Source organism: Parus major, chromosome 2 (assembly GCF_001522545.3).
Source record: "Parus major isolate Abel chromosome 2, Parus_major1.1, whole genome shotgun sequence".
Lineage (NCBI taxonomy): Eukaryota > Metazoa > Chordata > Aves > Passeriformes > Paridae > Parus > Parus major.
This window is the reverse complement of record NC_031769.1, coordinates 75,568,159-75,586,973: the sequence shown is the minus strand read 5'-3', so window position 1 is coordinate 75,586,973 and position 18,815 is coordinate 75,568,159. Positions and strand designations below refer to the sequence as shown.

The following is an 18,815-nucleotide window of genomic DNA, read 5'->3' as shown; positions in this document are numbered from 1 at the left end:
AGATTATACTAAAGGTACCATTCTATAAAAAAAGAAAGAGATGTAAGGGAAAGTGAAGGATGCACTGATGGGGGAACGGGAGGGCTCTGCAAGTGTGATGAAATCCCTTTTTGTTAATTGTCATTCCAGCCTGTAGTTCACTATTAGGTTTTGGTATTAAGCAAAACCAGTGTTTGTTGCTGTTACTTCCTAGTAAGTCTGCATTGATAGGAAGGTTTTTTCTCAATTGTGCAACAGTTCTCAATAGAACTGCTTCTGTGCCCAAGAACACTTTGTCCTCAAAATTAGAAGGCAGCTGTTCATTTTTTTTTATTTGTATATGTGTAATATCTAATAGTTTCAATAATATATTATTACAGATTGACCTGATTTTCTTTCACCCTTCCTAACTTTTAAAACACTTTTAATTAGAAAATAAGTGCACAACTGTGAGTAGAGTGGTGTCTCTGTACTATGGAAAGATCTCTTAAATTCCACAAGGGTGTCTGTACATATGTGTATGTGTGCTTGGTTTAGAGTTGGGTTTTTGTGTCTCTTCTCTGCTGAGTTTGTTGGCAGCCATTTACTGGGGAGGGAAAAGATAATTACAATGCAAAAGTGCTCTATGTTTTTCTCCCGTGGATGATGCTATAAATACAAAACTGCAGTAGAGATTTTATGGAACTGTTAACAAACTAAGGAAGAGAATGAACTGATGCAGAGTGCACAAAGGGAAAAACATAGTGAAGTTTAAAAAGGAAAGTAGAGCAAATGGCCTCCCTTCTGTGATCTTAAAAATCTCCTAATAATACACTGTTTTATTCCATAGGTACACTAATAATTTCTGGGGTTTTTTAATCATTACACTGCATATGCTTTTCAAGCAATTCTATAGAGTGTGTTCATTAAGGTGGCTCATGAAAATCATCTTCACCATCTATTTGTTTAGATGCTGCAGCATGCCTGAGTGAAAGTTCACAACCTCTGAAAAGGATGCAGATTGCCCAAATCTCTCACTTAAGACTAATAGTTCCCAGTAATCGGGGAGAGTGGGTTATTTCTTCATGAGACTCATTATCCTGGGCAGTCTCTGGTTTAGGATCTAGATTTTCCTGTCCTGCAAACACCCCCAAAGAGCCCTGTTATTTAACACAACATATTGCCAGTGTTACATTTGGTGATTTATGAAGTGCAAGTTTGAAGCTATCTATAATTGCTCTTAAATATATTTCTGTGTTATCTTCCTCCTATAACCTACATTGTCTGCTTGTTGGTAGTCCTTTTGAACTGCACAGATTAGGCACCCTGCCCCTCTCCTCACCTGAAGTAAAAGGGACCGTCTAGAGCCCTGAAATCATCTTGTGAATCATTCTAGCTTGCTGTTAACCTCATAAAGTGAACACCAGGAACTTTTGTGAAACTCTCCCCTTCATTGTGTATAAAAGGAAATTAACAACTCTCACTACTGATTCATTTTCTAAAATCTGTCCTTCCCAAAGCCAAGTGAGAATGTTCTCCAGTTAATCAAGGAAAGATCTACTTTGACACATGATCCTTTTTCTGTCAAAGAACATTTTACTCTTTGTGTCACTTTTATGACATCTGATCCCTTTGAATAAGGAAGGCTAGTTACTGGCTATGATGTAGAGTTGTCAGAGAGTCCAAACAAGGCTTTTATAAAAAGCTAGGAGCTATTGGGTTCAAGAGGGTGCCAAAAAGGAGAGGATGAAAAGCAGTTCAGCAATAGCAGCAGCATTCTAGGTCAAATGGGCTTTGCAGGGGTCACAGAGTCTTTTTCAGTCATTGAAGAAAGGATTGTGGGAACGAAATAGGAATAATAACGTCCAGTACGTTGATTTTCCCCTTTTTTGAAAATCTGTGCTGCATTAATTCAGAAATGTTTCTTTGTTTGTTTGGCAGGTAGCAAAAATAAAGTTTTGAAATGGGAGAGGGTAGCAGACATTTATTTGCAGAGGTAGCTTCCTGAGTGCTTTTCAAGAGCCAGCAGACATTTTAGGTAATGTTTTTTTGAGAGAGAGAGACTTCACAATTGTTTTCACTATATGTTTGGAAGGAAAAATAGACATTAGTGCACAGATCTTCACAGCTGCTTGTACATGGAAAAAACACTGGAGGGACTGGAACACTCTTCAGTTCTCATTCCCTGGCTTGATCCTATCTTGTATTGCCTTTGCTTTAGGAACCTCCATTGCCAAAAAAAAAGCTTTTGTGGAAGTTACAATACTTTTCTATTATGATATCAACTAACAACAAACAAGTTTAACCCCAAGGGAAGTGTTTAACTACCTCAAATTCATAAGGCAGGTTAAATGAGTCCACATTGCATTTATTTTTCAATCATAGGAAAGTAGACCTAGGCAACTAAGTTAACTGTCATTAGTTTGGAATTGACTATGATAATGCTGAAAATTCACAGGGTGTAACTAATAACACTCCATTTGTACATTTCTGATGATATGTCTGGTGAGACATGTCCTTTGTGAGTCTTTTAATTTTTGTTATTGGCTAGCATATAAAGGAGTGGATTTACTTCTGTTTGCAGGGTTTACAGTGAGAATGACTTCAATTAAAGAGTCTATTGGAAAACATTAGGATGGGGCATAAGACTAGGAAGGAGACTGAAAATATCTCATTATGTGAGACTGGAAGTCGCATGCAGGGCTGTGTGAGTCAGCAACATGCCCTTTCAGTGATGAAGTACTAACCAGAGGCTGGGCTGCACTAGCAAGAGCACAGCCAGCAGATCACAGGAAATTATTATTCCCCTTTGGGAACAATGGTAGCCATGTGGTTACCATGAGGCCACATGGGAGTCCATTGTCCAAAAGTGACTCCAGTTTTGAGTTCTGTGTAACAAGACACTGACACACCAGAGCAGAGGCAACAGAGTCTTGCAGGAAGTGTCAAGGATGTACATTAAGGTGCTTAGACAACAGGGCTTGTTCAGCGGAAGGGAGAGTAAGGAGAATTTGAATGTTGTCTTGCATCTAAACGAAGAGGAATGACTGAGACAGACTCTTTTCTGAGATTCTCTGCAAAAAGACTGTAACAGTGATAAGCTGCAGCTACAAATTTTTTAGGTTGACATTAAAATAATATTTTTAAGTGGGAGAAGCATTAGACACTGCCCAGGGAATGGGAATGATTCATGATTTTTTTCAGAGAAGCTGTTGGGTCTTCATGCTTGGAGATTTTCAAGGCTAAACTGTTCAAGACCCTGAGCTACTTTGTCAAAGCTGGAAGATAGCCTTGCTTTGGGGAGGACATTGAACTAGGTGACCTCCAGAGGCTCTTTCCAAGTGAAACTGTTCTGTGATTCTGTGATCTAAATTAACTAAGCCAGCATTAAGCTGCTCTACATCTTCATTTTGGAGGAGGGCTGGAGCTGCAGAGCATGGTATCCCAGCTCAGTATTTCCTGGCCTCTTTTTGAGTTTCTGCAAGGCAGTTCCAAAAGCTGGAAGAGGAGTGCTTTGGAATTGATCCATTCCCCCACTCCTCTAATACTATTGTTGAAGTATAGCAGTGGACATTTATTTTCTGTCTATTTTAATTTTATTTTTTTTAATAAAGTATACATGTAGGCTCAAATATGCTAAAAAGCATGTTGAATTAAAGTAATTTTAATTATGATAGGGAGAAGACCACCTATTCTGTCTACTGCTTTATCCGCTCATTGAGTGATCTTTAACACTTATTTCTACATACAGGTTTTTGGTCCATGAGCAAAATGAGTAACATGCAACAAGAACACATTGTACTGGTGTGAAAACCTAAGATAATCCTGTGTTCTCCATTTTCATAATCTCTGTAAATAATTGCCATAACAAATGTTTTCTTTTGCTGTTTCTTCCATCAGCCTTCTTCCAAGGGTATGAAAAAAAATGCACAGTATTTTAATACTGGTCTTTTGTGATGGTCTTAACTTTTTTACTGCCAGGACAAATAATTAGAGCAGTGTTTCTTTCTCCCACTGGAAGTTTTAAGTACTGTCAGTGAAAGAATTATATTCTAATTTGGGAATCATTATAAGAATTAATATTCTTTAACATCATGAAGTTTGTGGTAATTTTTTACAACTTCATTATAATAGACCACTTGAACTACAGCAAAGCAATTTTAGTCCATTAAAGGAAAGTTCTTTGGCAATGAAACAAATGGTGAAAGAAATTGTAAAAGAATTACCAACCTGTTAGCAAGAGTTAGATGAGTTAGAGAAACTCTGCATCTCTAAAACAATTGTGAAGTTCAAGTTACTCGCCATGTAAGGGTTGAATCAACTGTTACATCTTCTGTCTGTCCTTATTGAATGTAATGACAAAACATCAGCAGCGCTGTAAAGGCAGAAGGTCACAGCACTTCTTGAACAGTTACACCCTGTGCCCATTGGACTCAGGAGTGATGACTTGGGCTTTGGTGACTACTTTTGTAAGTCCAGATGGCATCTTTTGAACACTTATGTCCAATTCTAATCTAATTCAAATTTGACGGTGATTGTTTTCATAGCAGTAATCAAAGTAAGTATTTTACCCATGGAAATCTTTACATATTGAATTAAACCTTCATTTCTGAAAGTGCTGATTTGCATTTAAACCAGGTGAGGTTTATCTGTCTCCCCATCATTGGCATTCTGGATGAGTAATGTGTACATACATGCAATATCAAACTGCACAAGTACAGATATGACTCTTCTAAACTCAGAGTTCAGTGTTTTCCTAATTACTTACAGGCTATTGAGATTAAAGCAACAAGATCTCTTTTGTATTAAACAAGAAGCTCACATTCTTTACTCATGAGCTACTCTCCTCTTTCCCTGTTGATGATCATGGGCAACATTCTTGCAAACAGACATCCCAGGCCATCCCCCTCTGCAAGAAAGCCTTTGTAACTTGTGGTTGACCTAATTGTGCAGCGACAGCACTGCTGCTGCAAATCTGGGGAGATGCCTGGTACAGCGCTCATGTGGGCTTAGCAGTGTCTACAGCCTGAAACAGGACATAGGTAAGCAGCAACACAAGGCTTTGAAGGACTCTCTCCAGTTTCATGTGGGGGTGAGATGTCCCACACAGATTTTAGAACAGTTTAGGGAACTTCTACACACTTTTCTATATCACACCCCACCTGATGCCAGTGAATGCGGCCACTTTACTGAAAATTGTTATATATTTGAAAACTCAGTCTTCTGTAAAGAAATCTTTCAATATTATGTTATCTGTGGAAGTTGTTATTTGTGTGTTCAATCCTGAAGTTCTTGCTGAATACTCCTTCTTAACCTGGATATGTCTGCCCTGATGTTCAGAGCCTGGATTTGTCTTAGTGTTATGACAGAAGAAAGAGAAGAAAATATTGAGATTTTTTTTTTTTATTGAACCAACAAAAAACCTCAGTAGTGCCATCCTTGTGGTCACACTTTGTTAGTGTGAGGTGGTTTTCTGCATACCCTTAGATAAAAGAAATGCAAAGGTTGCAAGGCAGAATCACATCTATTACTAAATGTTACCCTGTTCGCCTTGTAGAATTAGAGCATTTTATAAAGTATTTTCTGTGTCCTGAAGACAAGACCCATCAGTAATGTTGAGGTATGCTTTCTTCATGTCATGTGTCATTGCCCAGTAATGTCCATCCCATCTTCCATTTGCACCACTGAAGACTTAATCAAGCATGTAGGAGATGGAATAAAAATAGTTCTTATTTAATCCATCCACAAATGGCTCAAATTTGAAACAGGGGTGTTTTAGTGCTGATCTTAGCTGAAACAAGGTTGTTAACATGACACAGAACCATCACAGTTGTGTTTTATATGTGTGCTTTTACGTTCAGACAAGTAGTAGTGGCAATCAAAATGGTTTGTCTCAGCCAATAACTCTGTTCAGTGCCATGCGTTAACAGTGTTAAAAATTCATGAATCTTCTCCGTGAAGATAAAAAATCAGGAAGCACTTTGTCAAACTGATAGGCTTGAAGAGAGGGGAACATTTTAGTTTTGCTTTGGGAATTTAATCACTGAGTGCAAAGATGCCTATTTGTATTTCAGTGCTTCAGGATAAAACTGCTGTTGAATAAGGAGGTTCTTATTCTGGCCTGGGTGATTCAGCTGCCAAGATCCAGATGTAACATGGATCAATTCACCCATGGACTCTGATAATAAGTGATTGTTTTCATTTTTTTGCCAACATGTGGGGACAGTGGGCTGGGAGTGGAGATCCTGCTGCAGAGCAGGGAGAGACTTGAAGTGTTGTTGTTACTGCAGTAGGCAAGTGGGCTCTGTGAGCAAAAGGATCTAAATCCCTGAGCAGAAAGATGCAGGAAATAGTAGCAGGCAGGCAAGAAGAGGATGAGGAAATTCCAGGGACACAGAGAGGAAAAGGCTGTACCACTCATGTCAGGATCTGAGAGTAGGTATTTGGCTATAAACTGCTGTGCCATCTATAGGGTGGAGGTCATTTATGGCATCCATGTGATAATAAATTTGTCATGTATTATGGAGAGGTCTCTTTGCATCAAGGTATATATACTGCATTGTGCATTACTTCAAAATCTTCCTGTGTGCTTTCACTCTTCAACTTCTACTCTATAAATTGATTTGTTATCCTACTTTGTCCTGGTTTTAACATATTGTAACTTTTACTAATGTTTGTTACTGGGCTTTTTTTGTTTATCTAAAAGCCATATACTGTTTGTTCACTATTAGTTTTTGTGGGGTTTTATTATTTGATGTTCAGTGTCAACCTGTTCACATTTATCCTTCATGTTGGTATTTTCCTAACTGTAGTTCTATGATAAGCACACTCAAATCCATTCAGTGGCACATACTTTGTTCCTGTAATTACCATTTTAAAATGGAACAATCTCTGAGACTATATTCAGAACCTAGAACTAATGTTACAGAAAATAAGGTCAAAGAAATCAAAAAACATTGTTTCCAAAGTTGCAATAGAGTTTTTGGATCATCTTCCATCATTAATATCAGCACTTGACAGCACTTAAAATTTTAATCATGATTTGTAACCCCCTGAATTTTATTGCTTCTACTGTCGGAAATCAATTTCAGTACTTAATGGCATCTTGTAACCTCAGTCAAGGAGAATGTTGGCTTGATTTTTATTCTAGTTTTACTCAAAGCTTCACTGTTAAGCTATACCCTGACAAAACTATTTCTGTGACATTCTTTGGCACAGTTGTTTTCAGATCTCAGACTTAAAGAAAATGCTTTTGTGTATACAACATAATTCAGGAGTATTTCCCTCTGTTGATCATTTTTGAGCTATAGCTTCATGTATTCTTCAAAAGTTTTTGATTCTGAGCCTAAAATACAGCAAAGTGTATGTTTAATTTTAGTCACTCTTGCAGACCTGTGACTTCTCATGCAATTAACATCCACCACAAGTGTCTGGAAGATCAGACCATAAACTGTTGTTTAATCTTCCTTTTGCTTACTGAGGTTCAAGAGGAGAATGGAGCACACATAATTCCAAATTAAACATTTAGATTAGTCTTTATTGATTCCTTTTGATCAGGAGAAGTGTGTTTGGGCTTGATTCTGTGTTTCGTCACTCAGTAATTTCAGTTGTTGAAATTATTGACCTGGTTGGGAGCTCTCCTTTAGTGGCATAATTGCAGGATGAAATTGAGTACATTTCTTAAGAGAAAATTGTGTTTTTTACCAAAAAACACAAAAAGGGGGCAGCTCATAGGAAGCGAACTAAAACTGGGTACAATAAATTATACTGTCTCTAATCTCCTCTCAAAATTTGAAGCTTTTAGTAGAATTAAACATGCAAAGGACGTATCCCTTGATCTCCTTTATAAATAACTAAACATTGAAAAAGTTTCTATTTTTTGTATGGTACTGTCTACTTTTCTGTAAACGTATTAGGAGATTCTGTATGCTTTGAAAAGAAAGAAAAATTGAAGGCTGATAAAATCAGTGACACACACTGGGCCAGCAGTAGATCTAGTTTACCAATTAAGTGTCCTGACTGGGAAATGCTGTCCATTTTTACCTATACATAGATTTCCTATTGGAAATGTCATCTGTTTGGCATAGAATAGAAGAGAAATAATGAGATTATGTTGCCATAAGGAGTAACAGGAGTGATTTCTTAAATCACATCATTTAAACTTCAGTCTAATTCCTTAGGAAATTACCTCTGGAAATTTGTTTCTTCAGAGAATTAAGGAAACTGATTTGCTATGGAATTTGTAAGACCCAAACCCCACAGGACCAGCATAGCAAACCAAATCTCTAAAAGCAAAGAACATAATTTTTGTCACTTTTCAAATAATCTTTATCTTATATACAAATACTAAGCACACTCCCTCACATTTCTAATGCATTTCATGTGGGTTTTTCCAATTACAAAGGGACAGCTCTCTGATTTATGTACTGATGGCTTCCAGCTAACTTTCCTTGTTATATTTCATTTAGAGAGCCTGCTGTCTACACATGATAATGTTTATGTAGTGGATGACACAGTTCTGGAGCTATCGGAGGTGGAAGAAACAGCATCAGAAAGCAGCTGTTTTGCATCAGAGGACACCACAGAGGACTCGGGTGTTGTGAGCTCCCCATCAGACATTGTATCTCTGGATTCACAAAATGACAGTATGAAGTTGAGAGACATCAAGCTGGTCAATGGCTACATGGACCCAGCTGAGGCAGATGCAATGTGTGGCACAGACATGTGCCCTGTGCAGAACGCCTACTGTGACAGCGTGGGACCTGACAGTGCTCATCTGAGGTAAATATTTACTTGCCACCAGCACTTGTCCTCCTGGTAGGGACTCATTTAAGAAAACCAACTTATACTTTCTTCTGCTCTTTCATAAGCCGGTACCAGTGCCAAGTGACTCCTCCCAGTGAAAAGCTCACTGCCAAGTCCCCTCAAGCGACATACTTGTAGCAACAGGCAAAGGTCATTTTTTTGTTTGAACTTGTAGTTACATTTCTTGCAAAAGTGTGCTGCCCTCCAGAGTTGATTTATTCAAGGAGTCTGAAATAATTCTGTTGAAGTTTGGGTTATTTTGTACTTCTGATAGCACCTAAAGTTTTTTTAAAAGTATTACCATATATTAATCCAGAAAAATGACATGCAGGTCATATAGGGGAAAATTCAAGCCACCAAAAGCCAGGTGGAAAAGGACTGTATGCAGTGACTTTGGATATTGGTTTGTAAAAGTTTGCATGCATATTTATTTATTTGTTTGTTTGTATGTATATATATATATATGTTCACTTAATGCTAACCTCCACTGGTGGTGTACTTTGGGGTCAGGTTTTGTTCAGCATATTTCCTTTTTCTTCCTTTTTTTTTTTTTAACCATATACATTTTTTCTGCAGTTTTTGCAAGAAAATAAGAGAACCTAGAGTTTAACTAGAAACTGCCTTCAAGCACAAATGACTGACACTGTTTGTTTGCCAAAACTCACATAGTTAGTGACAGGGCTGCAAAGGGAACCCAAAATTTATAGGACTTCTGCAAATACAAACTGGCCAAATAGGAAGCTGTGCCTCCAGCAAGGAGGGTGGCCTGGTAGTACTGTTGGGGATTCACTCTGTGTGATGCTGCAGAGTCATGGGACAAGGGCCAGAAATTCCTCTGAATTCTCAGTTGACACCAAGTCTGTGCTTTTCTGGTCTCTCTCCATCCAGCTGCTGATCTGTACCCTCTTCATAAAAGCATGTATCATGACCTACTTATTTCCATCCACACATTTCTGAGTGAGAACTTCTTCTTGGATCCTACAGTGATAACTTAGGGATAAATTAGACCAAAGTCAGTATTTAACGTACTGTAATGATCTTGGGGTTTTTCTTTATCCATCAGTATCAATGGGGACAAAGTAAAGCCTCACTTAGATTCTTGCTTAACAATATATTTTTCTTGTGATTTTCTTTTTTCCTTTTGCAGTGTCTTAAGTCCTGATGCCGTTTCTATTGGAAGAATTAGATAGGCTGGTTTAATAACTGCAATTAACATTCCAGACCTGATCCAAAAAAGCAACCCATTAATTTCATTAGGTTTAGGTTGGTACTTTTGAGGTAAATAGGCTATCCCAACCTTCTTCAAAATGCAGGATATAAAGTGGTTTGAAAAACACACACACATGTTCAGTGGGGGAGGAAGAAGTTAGCATTTTGTTGGCCAAAGACATCAAAGCAAAGCCCTGTAATAACAATACTAATCAGTTACAGTTTGGGGGGAACTTCTTCTGGTTTTTTAATCAAATGAAAGATTAACCACAGGTCATTGTGACACACTCCCTCTTGAAAGTCAGTATTCTTTCCATCTTTCACCTCAACCAAAGATATATATTTTGTCCATGACATTTAGATTTACCTTTAGCCCACAAACCCACACAATTTTTACTGTTTGAAAAGACTGCACAGAGGAGAGACAGTGGGATGTTTCATAAGCTGTCCAGCAGAACATGAGTCCAGGGGTCTTTTCTGAGCCAAAGGAGTGGAAGCTGGAAGGATAGTGTGATGTACTGCCACTGCAGTCAGGAAGGTGCTGTGCTGCAGTATCCTGTCTTGGGCCCCCAGTACAGGAGAGAGACTGGAATGTTGGAGAGGATCCAGTGGAGAGACACTGAGGGGCTGTGGCACTGGAGCACACGAGGTATGAGGGAAATGGTTGCTCACATTGGGAAAGTGAGGCACCTGGTCACAGTTTTTCCTTAACAAAAGGAGGATTATGAGGCTTCTCAGGCATACACAAAGGGGCACAAAGGACACATGAAAGGACAAGAAGCAACTGTCACCAGCTGCTCTAAAGGAAGCAAAAATTAAATATGAGGGAATTCCTCAAAATAGGAATCACTGAGCAGTGGAAGAGGTTCCCTAGAGAAGTTGAGGAATCTCCATGTCTGGAGAATCTCAGAACTCAGCCAGGCAAAGCCTTGGGCAGCCTGTTCTGGCTTTCAAATTAGCCCTGCTTGGAGCAGGAGATTGGGTTAGGCTTCCAACTTGCTTTTTTTCCTGTGATTTTATAATGCTGAATATTCTCTATTATTCTAATATATCTGTAATTTAAAAATAGTGTGGTATGGGACTGAAATAGGAGACAGTTGTTTAGGGAATGCAGTTATTTTTCATAAATACCATTTATTTTTTAGGTTCTGGGACAGCAAAATTGCTCCAGATCATCTTAGGGATATAGCAAATCTTAACATTTGTGATGTATTTTAATCTTATGTCAGCAACCATTTAGACTGACATAACAGTGATGCTGAGAGTAATAACTTTTAAAATGTTATGCTGTGAATGTGCCAGTAATATTTGAAGGCAAATCCAATTCCACTCATAACCTGTCTTTGTAAACTAAACAGCTTTGAAAATTGTGCTCTAAATCCTTTTGGGGTTAAGCTGCTAAGTTTTTAAAAGGCACTTCCTGAGTGTAGAGGAAAGAGAAAAAAAGTAGTTTTTTTAAACTATTTGCATGAAATTCTTGTTTTAATCAGATATAAATCAGTTATTAGTACAATTTTGAGTACAGTCAAATTTGGAGAACATAAATTTCTGTTTTCAATGTTAGAACAACTGCCACCCCACTAGTAAGATGTTCTGAGTAAGAACACAGAAATTCTACATTGCTCTTTGATGAATAGGCTATTTTCAGGACCAAACCAGCTGCTTAAATCCCCAGACAAGTCAAAATTAACTTCATATGAACCAAGCTATACAGAGTTTTAAGTACATTTCATAAGCTACAAAATATAAAGGAAAATTTTACAGAGTTTACTTATTCCTTTCTATCTTCTACTTTGTACACTAGTGATCTAAAAATTTTAAAGGGAAGATAAGAACAAAGAAATTGGAAGAACGTGTTGCTACTGTAAAGTAGTAGGGGTTAGCAGCAGTGGGACTGAGTTCTCCTTGAGTCTGAGCTCTACTGAAGCCAGAAATTTTATTTAGTGACTAATTTGGCTAAGACTTGGGAAAAAAGGTTAACAAGAATAGTGGAAATATTTAGTTTGTCTTTTTAAATTTTAAAGCTGACTAAAAATTGGGCTTTTCACCCACAGAAATAACAAATTCCTAAGAATTAATAGTGCTATGTACTAAAATAATTTTGTACTCTGTGGATCGTGAGAAGTACCCTTAAAGTGGAAGTAAATTATATTTGGAGTGTGAAGGACTGTAAAAAAAAGTCCGGGTAGTATTTTGCCTATCCATTATGAAGAGCTGCAATGAAGAGCAGAACCAAATCCACAGTTCTTACCTAGGTTTGCTCCAAATAGTTAACCTGTGCTCCAGATCAAGAATATTTTGCCATGTTGCTTCCTTTAATTAGCTGTATGTTTTGTTTTAAATTAATTTTTCTTAGGGTTTCTGGAGTTGTTTACTAGGTGGTCTCTGTGTGGCTATAATTCCTGATAGCATTAGAATAACACAGCAGGGTCTTCATCTGCAAGGAAACTTATGAGCATTTAGGGGAACCGTCTCTGACATGGGATACATTTTTCAGCACATAGCAGGGTAAGATTGTGGCCAGGTCAGAAATTGCACCAACCATGGGCTTTGCACAAACAAATGTGACAGTACAACAGAGCTCCAATCTACTTCAGTTCCAAGAGCACAGAAACAGAAATTTCTAAAAGAAGGCACATGGGTTCCAGGGTTTCCAAGATGAGGTCTTTATGATTTTAATTTTCTGTTCATGGTAGCAACTTGCAAATGCACTCTTTTTTGTTTGGTTTGGGGACTCTTGTTCAAGCAATCATAATCTAAATACACATACTAATTAGCAATTGGAATATCAAAACAAATGTCAAAACACTATAGTTCTACTCTTCACTCGGCTTCTAACTTGTTAAACCATTTTGGTCTCTCTGCCAGGGAGATCCCCTTCAGACACTGTTTTTTTATGGTAAAAACCATAACACAGCTATCATATCTCATGATACATTTGTACAGTGCCTGGTGGAGCAGAATCCAGACCTCAGCTGCAGTTGCCAAGGGCTAAACCCATATAAATAATTGACTACATGCAATGTTTGTCTGTGAATGTTTTAATATTAACTGCTGAGTCTGAACATTGTACTACATAGTTCTCTTTATTCATATCCTTTCTTACGGTTGATGTCTTTGTGTTATGTATCTGTTCACCAAATTTTAATATATAGTGTTAAATGAGTAACAAGAAAACCACAGAGAAGCTGAAATGTTGCTTATGTAGCAGTAAGTACATCTCATGATCTCACAGTGTTGCAACCCTGTCCTCCCATACCCCCTCTTTTCCCATCCCTTGTGTGGTGTCATCACGCAAGCTCCTAGGGGCAGGGAACAGACAATTTTATACGCCTATAAAGCATCATGCACACCTACTGTCTGGAGCTTTATAAATAATTATACATTAAAAATTATGTTAAAATAATATTATTAGGGATGCTAGGTCATGCGCTCAAAGTTAGGTAATTTCGATATTAAGACTCTGTAATCTTAGATTCTGTCTTTTTAAAGTCAATTCCCCCCTTTTGTGTAGCATGATAACATCTCTGGTTACAGTGATGGGACTTGATTTTTTTTTCTTTCTAAGCTTCAGTACTCAATTAATAAAGCAATTAATAAAATTGATAATTAATTAATAAAACAGATATACCACTGTTCACTCAGTTCAAATTCTCTTCTGGAAACAGGACTACTCAATTTCCTTTGGCTCTTCTTATCTTACTCATTGTGCTGGTATTCACAGGCTATGCAGACTTTAATTCATTACTCTGCACAGTGCTCATGTGATATGAAGAGGTGGCATTTTCCTGTTTTCGGGAAGGAGAGCTGATGAGCAGAGAGTCAAGGCAGAGTAGTGAACAGATAGACCATGCCAGGACCACCTTTTTTTCAGAGGAATGAGTATAAAACAGAATTTCATGTGTCAGAATGCAGCTCTTCTTTTCCTCCAAACTGTTCTTAGAAGGCATTTAAACATTTTGTTTAAAAAAAAATAATAGTATAATTTTATGGCCATGATATAAATTGTCATGTGGCCTGTCACCTCACAGAGGTGTGTAGTTTCTCGATTTTATAAGCAACTGAGATCATTGTTTTAAAGGGGGTCACTCTTAAGTATGGTTCTAATGACCTGTCTCAGAGAAGGAAAAACACTTTAAAATCCCAGACACTTTTTTTTAATTTTGAAAATATTTTAAATGTATTGAAATGTTTAAGAAATAAAAGTATTTTAAAATGTGAAGGGAACTCTGTCGTTATAAAGGTATAAATAAATACAGGCTTGTGTGTGACAAAAAGACAAAATACCTTCTAAATGTCTGAAAGGGATTTTCCCCTCCCTTAAGTGTCTACTTCACTAACCATGAGAGAGGAATATTTTTTCATGTGCAGCTAGTACAGGACATAGGGTGGGGGTTGGGGAACCCTCCAGAGATCAGTTTGTGCTGTGGGTTTGGACAGAGATAATCCCATTTCCTCCCTTTCTCTTGGAAGAATTTATTACCTTTGGCTCTGGTCAGGGTAGCTGAAGCATCTTGGAGGACAGTCCTCTTAGTTACCAGCCTGAGAAATACTTGCTGTTTGGGTTTTGATGAGTTAGTTTAAAACAAAAGCTTGAAACCATAGGGGTGGGTAAACCTGTTCTGCTTAATTTTCAGTCCATTCACATTCAAATGTTACAGTGTTTTGTATTGGGAAGGACAGGACAGAAGAAGTCAGCAGCTGGAGAGACTTCAGCATGGATGCTGGTCAGAAGAAATAAAAATAATGAGTGGCAGAATGCAGGAAGGAAAGACAAAAACTGCAATGAAAAATAGCAGTGTGTGTATGATTATATATACTCCTCTGTGTGCAAACACATTCAGTGTAATTACTAGTCAATTGTACCTGTCTCTGAGAAAAAGGAGAAAGTTTAGTTCTGTTATTTCTCTATAGAATAGGTTTTATTTTAACTGGGTAGGCCTGTTTTACTGTTTTGAAAACAGTTTTAAGGGGTAGGAAAGTAGAGAAAGGGTTAAAGTGACAGGGAGAACCTCAGGGAAGAAAAATTTTTTAATTAAAGCCCAGATGTCTGACAGATTTGCAAGGCTCTGCTTCTTACATAGTTTTCCTTCCTTATCTCTGGCTTTCCCTTTCCCCTTGCTCCAGAAAACTTCAAATTTGGAAACTTTTGTATACTTTTTTGCTGGCAGATCTTCATGGAAGAAAGATAATATGGATATTATGGTTAAGTAATAGATACAGTCATTCTAGGGCAAGAATACTGATTAGCCTTTCTGTTAAACTCATCCACTGGAAAAATACTATCTGCTCTGTAGCTGTGGAATATTTTAAATATTAGGGGGCAGCTTGGGTTGCTAAGGGCCTGGTGTTGGCTTACAGAAGAGGAAGGCTCTGGTCCTTTTCTGTTTCTATTTTTCTGTGTAAATCAAGAGAAGTGATTTGACTGTACCATCTTTTAACTTACAATTTTACATTGCACAGGTAATGGGGCTGTATTAAGATCTAAATCATGCTAGTCCACTTCCTTGACTATTTCTGGCAATTCTTTCTGTCTATGGGCTTTCCTGTTCAGAAGCTGTTACCAGAGGAGGGGGAGTGGGGGTGCATCCAGCTGTATAGCAACTACAAGCTGCTGCTTATGCAGCAGGACCCTGGAAATGACATATGTCAGGTACTCTGGAAGTTTAAATTACCCTAGTATGTAACAAGCTTAGAGATTTCTAGCATTAGAACACAAAATTATTCTATGCAGGAGCATTTGCTTTCTGTTTAGATTCTTGACTAGAAACTATGGAGGAGAATTGTAAAAGGACCATAAGCCCAGTTGCTGTTGAAAAATTGCTTCATTTTCCTCCTCGTCTCGATTTTCAACTTCTTATTGTTAATTGGGTGGCAGTTTATCTGAAGAAACTACTGGACCCATGTGTTAGAGGATTGAAAAATAGTTAAATTCAGTCTCTGATGACTTTTGTTCAGCCCAGATATAAATGCAGTATAAAGACCTTTGTCTGATGTAGTCCCACAGAACTAGAAAGAAAACACAAACTAAAAATGGAATGGAAGTGATACCTGTACCCTGCTCTCAAAAATATGTGCAGCTTTTTTTTATTGCCTAAGAATGTAAAAAAGAAGGTTATCTTCCATGTGCTTTCCCCCTTTGCTAGTTGCCTGCCAATTTCAGAAATCTCGTGTCAAACACAAGTGATGACTTTGCTATGTAACCAGTTCTGAATTGGTTGTTCAGTCTGCAACTTATGAATTTTAATATTCTTTGGTTTAAAATTCATTCTCACAACAGTTCACAGGAGACAATAGAAATGGAAGATATTGCTTATCAGGTCATGGCTTAGGTGACTAGAAAGCCCAGCACTTACACTAGCTGCTCTCCTGCTACAGTTATATTACTTCCTTGAAAAGAAGTGAAAAAAAGTTACCTAACCTAAGAAATACAAATAATGGAAAAATGATCTCTTTAGATTGTGGAAACGGTTGGTTAATCCAGAAAACAGTTACCTCCACTTTTGAAGAGTACTTTGTCACATCACTCACAAAAATTAATATATAAAAACCCTGAGTTTATTTAATGCCATCTTTCTGATTGATTCATAAATTGTTTTCAAAATACTTCAGCCATACTTCCTACAACTTCAGCATCAGTCTCTTCCTTAACCCACACCTTGTTATATACACAAAGTAGAAGCATTTGTCTTTGCAGCATTTGTGTAAGAGGTGAATATCAGATTCAATTTAAGGAGTATAAATTTGGATACATAAAGATAGTTTCATGTAATTCCCCAGTACCAGACTGGGACAACTGTCAGAGCTGGGAGGGGAGCCTGAACATTCCGAAGTCCAGTCTTTGGAACTGGAGTGACCATGTCAGTTTTCCACGTAGGTCAGTCCCTCTTAGCTAACTGAGGCTCGTGTGAGAAGCTGAATGCTCTCAACATGTCTCACAGTTGTCACTACATCCCTGCATATCCTACTGCACATTGTGCCTGTATGGATTTCATGTATTTGCAATGGCTCTATCTTCCTACCCCACCTAGCAACAGGTTCACGGGGGCCATGTTCTCAGGGCTTTTGGTATAGCAAATATTGTGCAAAATGAGTGAGATTGCAAATCACATTTGGTTAACCTAAGGTATGTCCACTTCTTAGCTGCTGTCATTCAGGCGGGATGCAAGTTTCCCGGTCTTCCCTATTAAGTCTAAAAGCCCCAGACAGATGTCTTGAATATCCTACAGCATTTAAATGGCACCAAGTATCTGCATTTGGATAATTGAATGTCTTCCTTCATCACTTCTCTGCAATTTACATAGGTCGGTGTTGTATTTAAGCAGTTGTGGCAGGAGGTGTGGTCTCTAGTGACATACATGAAGCTCACCAGAACTCCCAAGAAGTGCTCAGAGAAACTTGGGTCAGATTTATCATTTGCAGACCCACAGGTAAAGCTGCTTTGACAGCAACTTCTCCCATTGCAAATCCCTTGCCTGACCACCAGTTTGGGTTTATTTTTATGCACTGTTTCCAGCTAGTTTTATCAGAGAAATTTCTCACTTTCTTAGATTGTAAACCTTCTCATAAATGTATGTCTCCCATGGCACTAATTTGGTAAAATGTTGCTGTAAGTTTCATTTTGTCTCCAACTGTGCAAATGACTGCCAAGGAGTAATCAGGCATTGTAGCCTGAGCTCAGTGGAACATTAAATGCTGTAGTTTAGTAGTCACTTTGCTTCGTTCTATGCTCTTACACAAATCTCTGCTAATCTACATAAGTAATATGTGTGCAGGCTTCCAGGAATCATGCACATTTGCCATTTTGAGCTTGGGCTAAATGCTCATCAGTGCTGTATTTTTAGCACCTCATGTTTTAACCAGGAAGGCAGCATAAAGGTTATCAAGTTTTCCCTGAGCCAAAAAAAAAAAAAAAAAAAAAAAAAAAGCTTGTATGAGAAAATACCACTGGTAATGGTTATCCAGAATGTAAAACATGGTATCAAAATAAGTAATGTTTTTCTTGGCTTCTGGCCAGAACAGCTGTCAACAAAAGAAAAGTGTATAGGGTCAGAAGGGAAGAAGGCTATGGAAAAAAAATTGAGGCCCTTTTGTTTTCCTTTTCCTGTGAGAGTCTTCTTAAGCATATTTGTAAGTCATGTGAGCTACTGGAAACTACCAGACCTTCACCTCACAAAACATATAGCCCATTCTAAGTGGTAAGAATTTTAAGAAAAGCCCCTGTGACTAATCTATACCTTCTGGCTTGCTTTGTAGGTGAGTTTGGAGATGCATCGAACAGTAGCTCTTTTAGAGATTTAGAAATGCAAAAGAAAAGATCTGCTTTTCTGAAGCTCCCTCTGAAGCAGCAAATAAGAATACTTTAATTTTCAATGTATGTTCCTTTTCCTTCAGAAAAATTCTGTGCATTGGATATTATTCCAGTTGTCTAAGAAAAGAGATCGAAGCAGAGATTGAGAGGCAAATTATGTGTAGTCACTGTGTAAGTACACAGAGGATAATGAAAGAGACCACTCATGACTGTTGTGCCCAGCAAGGAAAGGCTAATTTTGCTGTGAGGAATCATTGAAAGATTCCCACTGATAGACATGAGAAAAGAACTTGTCGGTGCAGTGCAATGGACCTACAGTCTGTATTTGAAGCCCAGGAATGATTGTTCCCATTCCAAATATGTTTTTCAAGATAAATTTCCCATAGAATTCTCAACCTTATTGTTTCCTGTAGAAATTCCAGCAAGGACAACCTTAGTAACACAGATTTTGGCTGTTTTGTAGAAGAGTCAAGCAATAGACAGGAAAATATGAACAGGTACCAAAAGGGTGGTGAGCTGGCATAGCCTTCAT

General features: G+C 37.9%; 2 protein-coding genes across 10 annotated transcripts in view; one reads left to right on the top strand and one right to left on the bottom strand.

The window, feature by feature from the left end:
* CDH18 (cadherin 18) overlaps positions 1 to 18,815 on the bottom strand; it is a 1,344,136-nt gene that overhangs the window by 300,835 nt on the left and 1,024,486 nt on the right. The gene's annotated exons all lie outside the window — the stretch shown is intronic.
* Positions 1 to 18,815, top strand: part of COBL (cordon-bleu WH2 repeat protein) — a 73,433-nt gene that overhangs the window by 39,089 nt on the left and 15,529 nt on the right. For all 4 annotated transcript variants that reach the window (XM_019009168.2, XM_033512134.1, XM_033512133.1 and 1 more), the window contains one exon: positions 8,427 to 8,739. In XM_019009168.2, the coding sequence (XP_018864713.1) occupies positions 8,427 to 8,739 (313 nt within the window). The remainder of the gene's footprint in view (positions 1 to 8,426; positions 8,740 to 18,815) is intronic.